Below are 14,498 nucleotides of genomic sequence, written 5' to 3' on the forward strand. Positions count from 1 at the left end.
CTTTCAAGCACAATGTACTCACATTACAATGTAAATCTGGAGGGATTCCAGTCTCTGCAATGCAGTTTTCTGAAAGTAAATATGAAATATGCTCTCAGAGTGACCTCAGTGTTCATTTGATTGTTAGATTGTATTACTGGGTTAATGGTGGGGAGAATATGAAATCTGCTGTTCTGAGGAAGGCTGTTTTCCATTGTTACAGATACAAAGAATGAACACCAGAATGGTTCTTCCAGAGATGTGGGAGATGCTGCTTTTGCACTTACAGGAAAAGTCATTAAAAGCCAGTGTCTGTTGGAGGGAACTCACTCATTGGTGCTTAATGCTTTAAACAGGGTATAGTTAAAGCTTTATTCTAATGAATTTTGTCATTATTTTACACTTGAAACAGTGAGTCATTTGTAAGTTTTAGTTCTGCATTGATTTCCCTACTGATTTGATAGAATTACTCTTAACTCCCAAGTTTCATTAATCTTTTAGGGTTAGAGGATGGTTAATTGAGTGTATTAGATGATTCTTTATACAGTAATTCCAAAGGATATTTATTTAAAAAAAAAAAAAAAGCTAGGGTTTTTTTCAAGGATACGGTTTATTTGGTATTTATTTTTTTCTTAAATCAGGCTAGTGTACATATGAAAAGTGTCCTTATGCCTACACCTCAGCTACACATAGAACTGAGTGGACAACTCAGTTGTCTGCATTCTTTTCACTGTTCAATTTTTTCCCTGTAAAATAGAATGTTCACAGTACCTTGAAGGAGAAGCTGAAAAATGAAAGGCTGTTTCAGTCTATGCAAAGGAAACACTGGGAACTTTGCACAAGAAATTAACCTTAAATCCTAGTGATTGGAAATGTTTAACTTCATGGCCTTCAGAAGAATCCAGTCTCTACAAGGTTTTCAAGGTTCACATGACCACAATCAAAACATAGCAATTCCTAATTTTTTAGAAGTCCCTCTCAGGAATTTTATACTTGCCAAACAGATTCAGTCAAGGAAATTTATGTCTCTTACTATAGAAGTCAGAGCAAATAATGTATCAGTTAAATAGTTCTAGAGTGTCTAAAGGACATCTTGACCTGAAGGTATCGGATATAGGAGTTAACAAAGGAGGTTAAATAATTTTTGCTTGAGAAGGTCTTCAGTGTTTTGTGATCATCTTGATTGCATTTTCCAATGCAACTGGTTTGTGGTTTGGGGTACCACAATATCAGCCAGAAGGGCTAGAAATTGACACATTTAATTAAAAACTAGAGACAGAATAAGGAGGAAGATGGATGTGACTCCATTGAAATAATTTTGCAGATTTTGCAGATTTGTGGTGGCTGTGACACTCTCTGTGAGAGAGATCTAGGCCTCATCTAGGTTTCTTCCATCTAAAAGTGGGGGATGGTAATAGGTATGTTGCTTCATATCTTTTTCTTTTAATATTTTTCAGTTGCCAGCGTGTTGATCACTTGTTTCAGTTCCCCCCCCCCCAAAAAAAACCAAACCAAAGCCCCATATTTAAACCATATTTTTTCTTTTTTAACCACAAAGGAAGTACATTTTCTCCCTCTGCTTGACCTAAAAAAATGGCGTAAACTTATCAATGAGAACTTGAAGGAAAAAAATCCAATTTTTCATTAGAAAAGTAGCTAGGGAATATTTTCAGAATCAAATATGAAAATCTGGGGAAGTTATGAGATCTGAAACTGATGGTTGATAAGAAAATCTTTTTGGAATTGTGATTGTTGTTATTTATTGTCACATCAGCTGTAACTTCACATACTTAAGAACAACATTCACTTGTTATTGCAGAGCGGCTTTAAGAACAAGCAACTCCTCTGTTGCCATTGTAAGCAGAACAATCTTGATCTGATTTTATCTTCCTTTCTCCATTAGTTTATTGGAAATCCTAGCATTCAGAAGTGTGGATTAAAACTGCTTGGTTCTGTAGCTGAGTGCACTGGTGCACTGGAAATTTTAACCCAGCAAGGAGCTACTGACACTGTGCTTCACACCCTACAGATGTATCCAGATGAACAAGGTAGGGAAGGTGTTTTGTCAGCAGAATGAGAATGGCATGGTAGGAGGTTTGTACCAGATCTGTTGCTCTCTTTAGTACTGGATGTGATGTAGGTTGCATGGCAAGAGAAGGCTGCAGTGTTGCACAGTCCTCAGATTCACACGCATTGTAGTTATGCCTGGCCCTATAATAGCTTGTGCAAGTAACTTCCTGGAATGTTACTAAAAGACTACTTCAGTCATGGGTTTATTCCACTCAGAATGTCTGAATTATTGGTGTCTGAATAATATTTATTTTTCTTCTAGACATACAGTGTTTGGGTTTGAGTCTTCTACGCTCTTTGATTACACGGAAGAGTTTGTGTATTGCAACCATGCATGTCCTGTCAGCAGTTCTGGTTTCTACTTTGCGACGATTTAAGGAAGTCACTGAAATCCAGATGCATGTATGTGTCATTTTTGTCTTTGAAGATAAAAACAAAACTCAAAACCATAGAAAATTATTTGAATATAGTTATATTTAAGTATAATTTGTTAATTTACTTACTTGATTTTGATTTTATTGAAATTACTAGATTTCTAATTACTAATTACTAGATTACTAATTACTTTATAATTAAACTGAGACATTTATTGTAGAGATGGTTTTCTTGGAGGCATATATTCAATCCAGAAAGCGAAAGCATAGGTTAAGTGTTTATCTAAAACTTCTGAGATCTGCAAACTAGAACAAATTTCTCAGTCATGATCCATCATTCTCTCAATCTGTAACTATTTCATGAAGTAACCATCATTAGAGTACTGATTGCCCTTCTTTGAGAAGTCATCGAAGATTACTTCGTTCCCAGCCTTGTCGCCAGGAATAAGCTTAGTGTTGAAATGCTGTACTTAAGAAAAGATATTACTGGAATACTATCAGACTTTGGACCCACATCTGTATATGGAAGGAGAGTTCTTTGTCTGTAAACACACATTTAATCCTTGTGTAAAGTTCAGTTTCCTCTGCTTCAGAAGTTTTCCCTGTTTGCTACCAGTTTGATTTTTCTAGTGGGATAGAGTTTGCATGTGATATCAGCTTTCTGTGAAAGTTTCTATATTTCTCTTTCAGATGAATATGAAAATATTGCAAATACAGCCTCCTTCCTTTGCTGCTCTTTTTTGTCCAGCCTTTCCACATTTAGCTTAGCAAGCAATGTAGAGAGAAATAAAAATGAAATGCTGGAATAAGGAAGTTACTTTAAATGATTTAGTTTCAATTGGGTTTGGACAAAGAGTCCATAATTTACCCAGTTCATCCTTCTAGGTGAACATTACTTGCAGAATCATGGGATAATTTTGTATTTCTTCTTAGTTATTAGTTACACCTGTTAATTTTTTCATTTAGTCTACTAGTTCTTTTCAAATTCAGGGATTATAGAGCAACACACTGGAATAGGGGATGTATCTTCATTCCATATCGTTAGAAGGAGATTGTTTCCTCTTTACATTTTCAGGAAATCACAAGTACGTTTGTCATGGCCAGGCAGGATGTTGTCAGATATTATGGTGCATATTTGACTTTTCAAAGTCTCAATTAATATTTGTTTAAGTGGGTCAGCTAAACAAGCATGTAGAACTACAGCTATATAAACGGAGATACCTGCTATTTCTGCTTTCTCTCCCAAACCTCTCCTATTTGTTAACTATTGCACATTTATAAGTAAGACAAAAAAAAAAATAAAGCACAAATCTTTTGGTTGAAATATGATTTTGTTGCATGACGTGTTGTAAAGCAATACTTTTTAACACTGTACTTCTTTCAATGTTCTCATTGTGTTCTTAGGGATTTCATGCAATCTTGGCAATTCTTGGTTTGTCACCTTGTTTTGCAAAGCTGCTGGTAAATGAATCATTTGACACAGTCATTTTCTACCAGATGTCTATGTGTTTCACTGACCAGCGAGATCAGCAGGTATCTTCTTTCTCTGACAGTTCCACAGCTGAACAATGTTGGTGCTTTTTTGTCTTAACTTTTATTCTTTGTCTTCCCATTCAGTTTCAAAGCCTGTGTTGTAGATGTTTTGCTAAAATAGCTGAAAATGATGAGTTAAAAAATACAATGCTGGAAAAAGCATGTATGGAATACAATAGTATTATGGCTGAATGTTTACTTCTACTGGGAGCTGATATTAATAAGAAGACAAAGACAAACTCTTTGATCTATCAGGTAATACATGCAAATATATATACAATTTTATTGCTTACAAGTTTGTGCTTTTGGGTTTATTTCTGTTGTCATGTAAATATTTATTTGGCAGAACACAGAGAACAGAGATGCTGCTCCCACATGCCCACAACTGCTTCTTGCTAACTGTGACCACTTTTAAATTTATTTTTTTTTAAAGTGATATGCATAAGCACTTCTTTATGGTGGTTCAGTGTCAAAGTTTTAAATGGTCTGAGAGAACCCCACCAATACTGCCTGAAGGGAATTAAGAAGTGTTCAGTTCTGCTGGTGGAACTTTCTAGGTGATGAAGCACAGCTGGGTTTGGAACTGACCATCCATTCATAGAGTGTGAGATAGGCAAATCAGTGTTAGCAAACCACGGTGGACATATTGAAGTAACTGAAAGTATTTCTAGAAAATGTTTTTAATACTCACAATCACAGGTCTGTGTAGCAATGCAGACTTGGTGATTGGGAGAAGCTGACTGAACTATAGAAACATAAAGTTTGGAAAAGACCTCCATGATAATGAAGTCCAAACTTTGGCTGAACACCACCTTGTCAACTAAGCCAGAGCACTAAGTGCCACATCCAGTTGTTTCTTGGCCACTTCCAGGGATGGGGACTCCACCACTTAGCGTTTCAATGCTTAACCACCCTGTCAGTGAAGATACTCTTCCTGATGTCCAGCCTGAGCCTACCCTAGGGCAGCTTGAGGCCGTGTCCTCTTGTCGCTGGTTGCCTGGGAGAAGTGGCTGGTCTCTACCTGGCTACACCCTCCTTTCAGGTAGATAAAGCCAGTAGAGCTGAGTTCACTGTCATTAGGCAAGGCTTGATGAGACTGACTATTATTGCCTGGTCATTAAATATCCAGATGATAACCCCTAAGTGTCTATTTTCCACTAAACAGATAAATCAATGGAGTTGCAATAGGCCACATGCAATAACCAAACTAGATAAATTACCATTCATTTCTGCCTGAAAATTGTGTGCACTCATGACAAAAATTGCAGATCTAAAGCATTTGATACATTTGGGCAAAGCCTTCATGAAAGTTGGAATTGGTACTCAGACACCTTAGGCAGGCATATGCTTCAAGGAGTAAGGAATTGCATAACTGAGAAAGAGACACAATCCTAAAAATAATGTCACTCTGAATTTGAGACAAGTGTCTTAATGCAGTGTGAAGTGTTACTTGAATGCTTCATATTCTTGGTTTGTTTTAATTGCTTTTCTCTATTAGGTTTGTGAGAAAGGAAGTAATCCTAAATTAGTGGAATTGTTATTAGCCAGTGGTGCTCGAGAGCAGGATGTTCGAAGTGCTTTGACCATCAGTATAAAGAGAGGAGACAGCCAAATCATCAGCTTGCTCTTAAAGAAGCTTAGCCTTGATGTCACCAACAGCAGTATTTGTCTTGGAGGATTTGGTTTTGGCAGATTAGAGCCTTCCTGGCTCATTCCTTTGTTCCCAGATAAACTTACTCAAACAAGAAAACAGAGTGAGTATATATAGAAATTGCTGTACAAAATGTGTCAATATCCTTTGATGATACTATGAATGTGTTTTTTGGTGAAGACTTTCAGTTGGGAATCTCTTTGTAGCACTCAGCTTGCTCTAGAAAGTTTGGCAAAACTTTGAAAATAAATCAAGTTATTTCTGTTATTTTTTTGAAGCTACTTAGATTTCTTGGAGATTATTTTATCTTTTCCATTTCTTGTACATATAGATGCAGGTTCTGCATTGGCAAGGATGGTGCTCAAATTCCAGATGAAGAACATTTCAGAGGATAGATCAAGAGCCTCCTCTGATCCAAACTTGTCTGAAGATAGAGTGGACAGAAACGATGACTGGAATTTCATACCTGACCCATTAGTGGACAGTATTTTTCCTTTGAGTGATGATATTGATAGTGAAGGTAATTGGTTTTCTTTTCTTTTTTGCTTTTTGTAAATCTAATGCAACTAGGACTAGACTATGGCCATAAATCAGTTGTTTATTTGTATTTGAGATTTAACACCTCCCATGAAGAAAAAAACTTCTATCTAAAATTTTGTTTGGGGTAGCATTGGAAAATAGTTTGTAGTGAGTATGTGCTTCATCTACAAAACTAAGACCTTGAAGAATTTTACACACTTATACATCTAGAATTAGTTTATCATGCATTCAGTTTTTTTGTAGAGAGAAAGAGTAAGATTCTTGCAACTGAACTTAGATTTTTACTTTTTTCTGTCTATTTCTGAGCTGCCTTTAAAGCCTTATATGACAAAAAGCAAGAGCTTCAAGAGCCCAATTTCTCTCACATGAAGTCAGGTGTATTGTGATCTAGAAACTCCTCTGTTCTCTCGGTAGTCTGTAAATTAAGTTCATACAACCAGATCTGGTATAGAGGACTATGTTATTAACAAATAAAGTAGGTGAAACAAGCCTTATCCCAAAGATAACTAATTGATCAGAAAGTGTAAATGACAGGTTTATGTTCAGCCCAACACCATTCTTTGCAACCAGGACATTTGAATGCCTTTAACTTATAGAAAGACAGCATTTCTGTCTATAACACCAGCAACTTAATAATGAAATTAGCCTTAATTTTTAATGTATCTTTTTTGTTGTTCAAATGTTGCTCTTGTTTTAGAACTGCTGATTACTTAAAATCAACACAGATTAAGAATTTGAATTTTGGAATCAGAGAATCCTAAGGAAATTTTTTATTCTGCTTTGTTCTTTTCCTTATATCATTCAGCACCACTTTTAATTTCTGTAGGTCTATTTGTTTCCCCATGTAGAAAAGTTGTTATCATTAAAAAATGCGGGAATGATTTTGGGTTTTAAAAGTTGCTTTGAGAAAAGGGGCATCAAATGCCTCCAGATAATGACACCAAAGGTCTCTGAAATCACCAAAGCCAGAGTGGTATTTGATGTTTCATTCTCAATAAAGTGCAAATTTATCTATTGAAATACAACTCTTTTCTATTTTAAAAAGTTATAAAAAGTTATTTACACTGAAGTAGCAGAAACGTGCTATGAAACATGCGTAATAATCCCAACCCAATGGAAATTTTGTATCATAAATCATCAGTGCAGGTCCTGCAATCACCTGCAGGTCCTACTTGAAGAATGTCAAGTGAGTATGGCCCCTCTGCTCTAAAACACACTGACAACATTCCTGGCCAATTGCAAACAGAATTGACCAGTGAGATCTTGCCAGTATTGATGCTTTTGAAATGCATCTCTTCTTTGTCTGTCAGCACCTATAGTACAGTTGAATTCTGAGCCTCATTTTAAATACATTTTCTTACTATTTGTGTTCCTGTGTTCAAGGGAGTGAAGGTCCACTTTTTACAAAAAAGAAGTCCAACTCCATTGCAGTTGCTGATTTATATTGTAGGGAAATGGCATGTCAGAGAGGTTCTCCTACTTTGCTGCGACATTCCTACTCTGTGGTAAGTCAGATCCGTGAATATTCCAGGTTTTTAAGTTCACCTACATAGACTACTCCAAAATTGTTAATAGTCAAGTGATAGGAAAGGTCATGTAACCATATGGGCTTTGTCTCACTGTTGCCATTCAGTGTTTCCTCCTGTTCTGGTGCACTGCGTGGATAAGTTTTTGTCAGCAAAAATTTATGATCACTAAAAAGTAGACACCCTTTTGAAGTGTTCAAATTTCCAGTCTGGTGTTCAAATGGAAATACAGGGGTCATGGACTAGTCACAAAAAGTTAACTTTCCCTAATGAAGCTGATCTTAAGTAATGATCAGTGGAGACTGATTCCCTAAGAAGACATAAGAGGACAAATTGGTGGAATAGAAGTCAGGTTCCTTTGGAAGGAGCTTGTCTCTTTCCATTGACTGTAAAGGGAAACTGGAGAGACTGGCTTTCCTAGAGAAAGTTATGTTTTGTAATACTCTTCTCTATCCTATTACTGCACCCTAGTGAAAATCATTCTGGGTTGCCAGAAATGCACTACTTCCACTGCACTTTAAATCTACCATTCTTTTCTATTTCCTGGATCAATATCTTTTATAAAGATTTGACCTATTGTTATTTTGAGTTCAAGTGTATAGTTTTTTTGTGTTCTCCCTATAAACTCTGATAAAAAGAAATCACAATAAAAAGAGTTTTGCTGAATTTGGATGATTTCAGAACATGCGTATGTTCCTAAAAGCTTTTTCTCTTGGATTTTGCAGGGACCTGGTTCAGATTATGAACCATTAATGAAACAAAGACGAAAATTCTTGCTCTCAGATGAATCCCCCAGTAAGTAAACTGTACAATTTGATGTATATAATAGATTTTGCATCCTTAATGCTTTCACAAGTGTACCATGCAAAGATTTGAGATATATCATATATTTGTTTAAGAGAAGGATACATTTTGGAAATACTACAGTAAAATACAAATAATGCATATATAGCGATTTTTATTTCTTGGGCTCCACAAATAATTTATGTAGGCAATGAAATTTCATTAGTGCCCTTATTAGCTTTCAAAAGCTCCTTCTGTTGTGCAGTGCATAAATATCGCGGCCTGGGGTCCTGGGGGTCCGTCTGGCTCCCCGGGCAGCAGCGGCCGTAGGTGTCCCGCATAGCACTGTGCTGATGAGGCGCAGCTGGGCTGGGTCCCCCGGCTGGCTCCGAGCTGCTGGCTACTTTAGCGAGCACTTGTGGAGTGATTTCAGCTCTTAGTGATTTCAGCTCTTAGTGATTTCAGCTCTGTGCTCGCAAAGTGCCTCGGCAGACACAGGGATGGAGAGAGGTGAAGGCTGTGTGGAGTTCTGCGGAGATGTCTTTATTGGCAGCTTCTGCAAAGGGTTCCAGTGACAGCTCTTCCGTCTGAACTGGGCAATGGTATGGGTTTAAGTAGGCTGTTGAGGGATTGGGAATTGTCCAGTGGCTGGGGTCGAGGAGAATACGACCTATAACCTTACAGAGAGATAATGGGTCTGAGTGCAGAAGAAGGGTAGCTCTGGTCCATTCATCATGACTCTGCATTTCTTATCTTAGGCTAGTGACCACCATGGAGGCCTTGCAGGGCCTCTGACTGCTACACATAAACATTCACCTCTTCCCCTTCCCTACTTTCTTACAAATTTCTGTGTCTTAATAGAATACTTCATGGATTTGGATCTTAACCAATATCCAAACATTCACTCTCTTCTGCATCTTTAGATCCCAAGCTAAATGATTGTAATTTTACCTAAATGATAAATTAAATCATGGTATTTTCACTTTTTTTTTTTAATAGAAGGCGTCTCAAAATTGTCATCACATATAAGACCATCAGACAGTCTTTCTTCATTGATCTCAGAGAAAGAATATATTAAATCACTAGATCTTTCATCAAATGAGCTGGAGAACATTGATGCCATCAGCCAGAGCAGCTGCTTAACTAGTCATCTGGAACACCTTGAGAAACTGGAGCTCCACCAAAATGCTCTTACAAACATTCCAGAACAGCTGTGTGAAGTAATTCTGCATCATTTTATGTAACACAAGTAGAAATTAGTTAAAATAAAGTGTTGATCTCTAATAATGTAATCCATATATATTGTAATAATGTTTCCATAGCAATACTACTCAAGAATATGGGTGTATATTTTGGCATGCCTCATACATTTACTCAACTTTCATTCAGTGGCTTCATGTTCATTAGAAATGAAAGTGTTTTCATGGGATTGTTTTAAGTAATCTACTGCAGAGAACTACTTTAAGATATGTGATATTAAGTATGGCAATGGAACAGAGAACTACAGGCAATTAATATCTTAAATTTTATTAAATGGAGTTAATTGTTTTTGAATAATGCCCTATACTTTATTTTTTTGTAGAAATATTATCGGTTACATTGGTATGATTGCTAATTTCTGCTACTTTTCTGTGTGAGATAAATATAAGTAAATTAATAATTTGTATAAAAATACTACTCAATTGCAAACATATAAATTCATATTTTCTTTAACTTTCTACAAACAAATTACCCTTTTTTTCAGAACTTGAAATGCTTGACTTACCTGGATTTGCACAGTAACCGATTTACTTCTTTTCCAACTTACTTACTGAAAATGAATTGTATTGCAAATCTCGACATCTCGCGAAATGACATTGGACCTTCCTTTGCTTTGGATCCGTGCCTCAGATGTCCAACTCTGAAGCAACTTAACCTTTCATACAATCAGCTGGTGTGCACTCCTGAATTTCTTACAAGTGTTGCTGAAAATCTGGAACAGCTCTTGCTGGAAGGGTGAGTAACATGAGTAAATGGACTGTGATGTAACAAACATCACAGGAAATAATAGATTTGTCATGCAAAATGATGACTCTTTATAGCATGTTAAGGGTTGTTTAGTCTCCGGTAAAAAACTGACATGGTCTTCCAAATGTGTAAATTGCTACAGGTTTTGTAGTTGGATTGCAAAGTACAAGATATGAGAATGACTTTGAACCTTGATAGAAGCTAATAGCATTGCTGTTCCATTAACATACTAAATAAGTTGTAGTTCAGTTTATTTCTGCTGCCATTACTATTAATCCACAGGGCTGTGTAGTCAGACACATTCAACTAGGTTTTCTGTATACACAATACAGTTTTCACTGTATTTCATTTGCGTAAAAGCTTTTCTGGAAGTAGTAGTAATGTAATTTTAGGTGTTGGTATGGGTATGTTTTATATGACAGAAACAGGTAAAACATGTAGCTTATTGTTTGCCAGCACTATCCTATTTCTTAGTGAGGTAACTCATACCCATGTGGAATTCTTAAATTGGTGATAGCTCTGTAAACTGCAGAGACTATCGCATCCATTTCCTACAGTTTATGCTAAATGAGATGGTGAACTTTGTTAGTAATACTATCCTGGCATAACAGTGGATGGATCTTTTATCTCTGTATTTTTCAGATCTTTCTCTTCCTCTTTCTAGCATTTTTCTCCCCAGAATACATTGTGTAAAATCATATACTCATCCTGAATTGCATTCCATACAGGAATTTTTTTTTTTAATTTTGTAGGTTGTTAGTAATTCTGTAATATTACAAACACATATTTTTAGTACATAGAACCTCTCACAAATGCAAGAATCATCCCTGCACGGGACTGAGCTCCAGTATGTAATCAAAAAATTAAACCTTGCAATACATTTTGACACTTGGTCTCCAAATTAATTAAACTGATTTTAATATCAGTCATGTTATTCCACATTGCCACATGTACTAGTGCTTTTGCTGACTGGTCAGTCTTAGTGTAGATAAAGTTTTCTTTTTGCTTTACTGGTGTAAGGATGACTTTGTCAGATCAACAGTACTTTCACCTTTTACCTAATAGCTCCTAAATAAAACATGGATTGTCTTTTTTCTTGTTGTTATCATAGAAACAAAATTTCATGCTTATGTTCACCCTTATGCTTGAAAGACCTGAAAATTTTAAACATTAGTAAGAACAGTATTTCATCCCTTGCTGAGAATGTCTTCACGGGCTGTACTAAACTGGAGCAGTTCAATGCCAGGATGAATGTTCTCGGTAAGTATCTGTGAAAATAGGACTCACCTTCTAGAAACTATTCCAAGTCATAAAATTCCTCTGCCATCAACATTTGGAGTGTTGGGAGAACAGAAAAGAGTAGTTCCATGTGTACTAGTCTTTGTTTATACAGTTTCCTAAGCATCAGCTTTTCATCACTTAAGCATAGAGTATGCTTCCAGTCACTTGATCTGACTCACCTAACTCCTCTTCCTACATTTGGGGTGGATGCTGTAAAAATGACTGAGTGTACTTGAGATTGTGCACACTGTTGAGGAAGGTTCAAAGAAGAGAAAATCATTGTGATTTATCTTGTAAATCTAGTACTAATACAGGTTTAATACTGTACTGTAATACATAGATGCATCCTGGCCTGTACCAGCAGTAGTGTGTCCAGCAGGACCAGGGCAGTGATTGTCCCATGTACTCAGCCCTGGTGAGGCCACACCTCCAATCCTGTGTTCAGTTTTGGGCCTCTCACTGCAAGAAAGATGTTGAGGTGCTGGAGTGAATCCAAAGAAGGGCAGAGGAGGTGGTGAAGGGTGTAGAGCACAAGTCTGATGGGGAGCACTGGGGGGGAACCTTAGCACTCTCTACAACTGCCTGAAAGGAGGCTGCAGCCAGGTGGGGTCGACCTCTTCTCCCAAGGAACAGGAAATAGGACAAGTGAAAATGGCCTCAAGTTGTGCCTGGGGAAGTTAGATTGGATACTAGGGAAAATTTTTTCACTGAGAGAACCACTAGAATAGGCTGCACGGAGAAGTGGTTGAGTCAGCATCTCTGGAGGTATTTAAAAGACATGTGAATGTGGCCTTTAGGCCTTTAGTGGTGGACTTGGCAGTGTAGGGTTAATGGTTGGGCACAATAGTCTTAGAGGTCTTTTCCAACCTAAATGATGCTGTGATTAAATATCTACCACACTATATCCAGCATTATCTTCAGAACAAGAGAGAATGTTTGGTTCACCTGCATGCAGGTGTCATTTGAAATGCCCTGAATCATCCCCCGGGCTTACAGCTTCTGGTCCAGAAAAAGCAGATCTGCCATAGCTCCTGTGTTTTAAGCCTTGTGCAGACAGCTCAGGTAGCACAGGGCAGATCACTAGAACCCAGTGTTAAGGAACTGAATTGAGACCATCCAGAGTGTGGGTCAGTGGCTTAGCATATTTTTTGCAAAGGTGTCAAAATCACTTTATGCAAAATAAAAACTATACAAATTAGATTTTCAGTGATACTGTGAGAGTTCATAAGTTACTGTTAGAATTTATTCTTTCAAGACATAAAATCTTCCATTTAGAAATTACTGTCACATTATTTCAGAAGGTAACTCTTGGGATTGCATTAAACACATCTGAACCATTAGACTCATTCTTATAAGTATGAATAAGAATGAATAGGTGAATAAGACCCAAAAAATCCTAGGTCACATGGGAATCTTTTGTATACTTGCAATACAGTAAAGTGTAAGTAAGGTTATTTTGGTGTTTAATGCCACTAGGAGATGAAGGGTAACGATGTATCATTTATTAAAACCAATATATTAATATAGTAATTAATTTTGTGAGTTTAGTTTTTAATAAGCTTTAAGAAAAAGTATTTGAACTCTGCCTTTGATAGGTGATACCTTTGTATGAAAATAATAGACTGACCTTTTAGTCTGTCTAAACTCCAGTCTTAACAATAATTTAAACCATTCTTAAAATCATAGGATTAACCCCTTTTTCTGCTCTAGAAAAGATACCTGACTTGTCATCCAGCATAACAAGTTTAAAATTATCCCAGAATTGTTTTATTAATGTTCCAGAAGCAATTCTTCTTCTACCACAGTAAGTTACTCTTTTATTCATTGATGTTAATGTCAAGTTCTTGATAAAGAAAATCTGATGACAAAATTGTTGTTATGCAGAAAATTCTGCATGGCTTATTGATTTTCAGGGAATCCTCTGGTTAAATCCAGAACTTGGTAGCTTTTAAACTGAAGACAAATTAGTCACATATTCTTCAGGATTCTGAAAAATTCTGTTCCTCAGATTCAAATCGCTGTTGTTGAAAATACATTCCTTGACAGCTGAAGCTCACAATTCTTGCTAAGAATACTAGAATTAATCTCATATTTCCTTGGAACCAACAATAAAAATATATCAGCAATTTTTCTTTTTTGAGTTCTGCAGACTTTTGCACAAAACTACTGAGATTAGTTTTTCACTTCCTAAATAACATGAGATACTTATTCTCAAAGAAAAGCACTTCTTCCAGAAGGAGCTGTGATAAAGATGCACGTGACTATACCTTCAGAGCATTACTTGTCAAAATTGGACTTTTGCTTTTTTTATAGAAATTACTGATCTTAACAGATCACTAGGATGAGATTGTGGAGGGAGTGCTTGGAAGGGGTGATCCAATAGGTGTGGGAAGATGTGAGTGCTGATGGCACCATAGAGAGAGCAGATCCACAGATCTGGGAATTTATATTAATGAAATTAACATGATATTGCACAATTTCAGCATGCTAACATTCACAGCAGTAGATTTAATGGATGTGTTGAAAAAATACAGTTTTCAGGTTCTACATCTCCCAGCTCAGACAAATCAAGAAAGTGTTGCATTTATTTTTGTGTGCTTCATGTTTCATAGTAACATAAACAGCATATTTGTCTAATAGGTCTAGGTAAACGATGTAGTTTCTGCACATAAATATATTTGCATACAAGTGTATCTATTTGGATTTGGATTTCAGTCAGAAAACCAACTCTTCTGATAGATAATCCACTTATTT

At 36.5% G+C, this 14,498-nt stretch overlaps 1 protein-coding gene across 1 annotated transcript in view; it reads left to right on the forward strand.

Annotated features, from left to right (window-relative positions):
- LRRK2 (leucine rich repeat kinase 2) overlaps positions 1-14,498 on the forward strand; it is a 64,565-nt gene that overhangs the window by 22,695 nt on the left and 27,372 nt on the right. Inside the window, exons 14-26 of the mRNA XM_053942043.1 lie at positions 203-336; positions 1,883-2,027; positions 2,312-2,451; positions 3,828-3,956; positions 4,041-4,211; positions 5,455-5,710; positions 5,939-6,127; positions 7,531-7,652; positions 8,399-8,468; positions 9,456-9,676; positions 10,201-10,451; positions 11,575-11,723; positions 13,455-13,548. Coding sequence (XP_053798018.1) covers positions 203-336; positions 1,883-2,027; positions 2,312-2,451; positions 3,828-3,956; positions 4,041-4,211; positions 5,455-5,710; positions 5,939-6,127; positions 7,531-7,652; positions 8,399-8,468; positions 9,456-9,676; positions 10,201-10,451; positions 11,575-11,723; positions 13,455-13,548 — 2,071 coding nt within the window. The remainder of the gene's footprint in view (positions 1-202; positions 337-1,882; positions 2,028-2,311; positions 2,452-3,827; positions 3,957-4,040; positions 4,212-5,454; positions 5,711-5,938; positions 6,128-7,530; positions 7,653-8,398; positions 8,469-9,455; positions 9,677-10,200; positions 10,452-11,574; positions 11,724-13,454; positions 13,549-14,498) is intronic.

Source organism: Vidua chalybeata, chromosome 5 (genome assembly GCF_026979565.1).
Source record: "Vidua chalybeata isolate OUT-0048 chromosome 5, bVidCha1 merged haplotype, whole genome shotgun sequence".
NCBI lineage: Eukaryota > Metazoa > Chordata > Aves > Passeriformes > Viduidae > Vidua > Vidua chalybeata.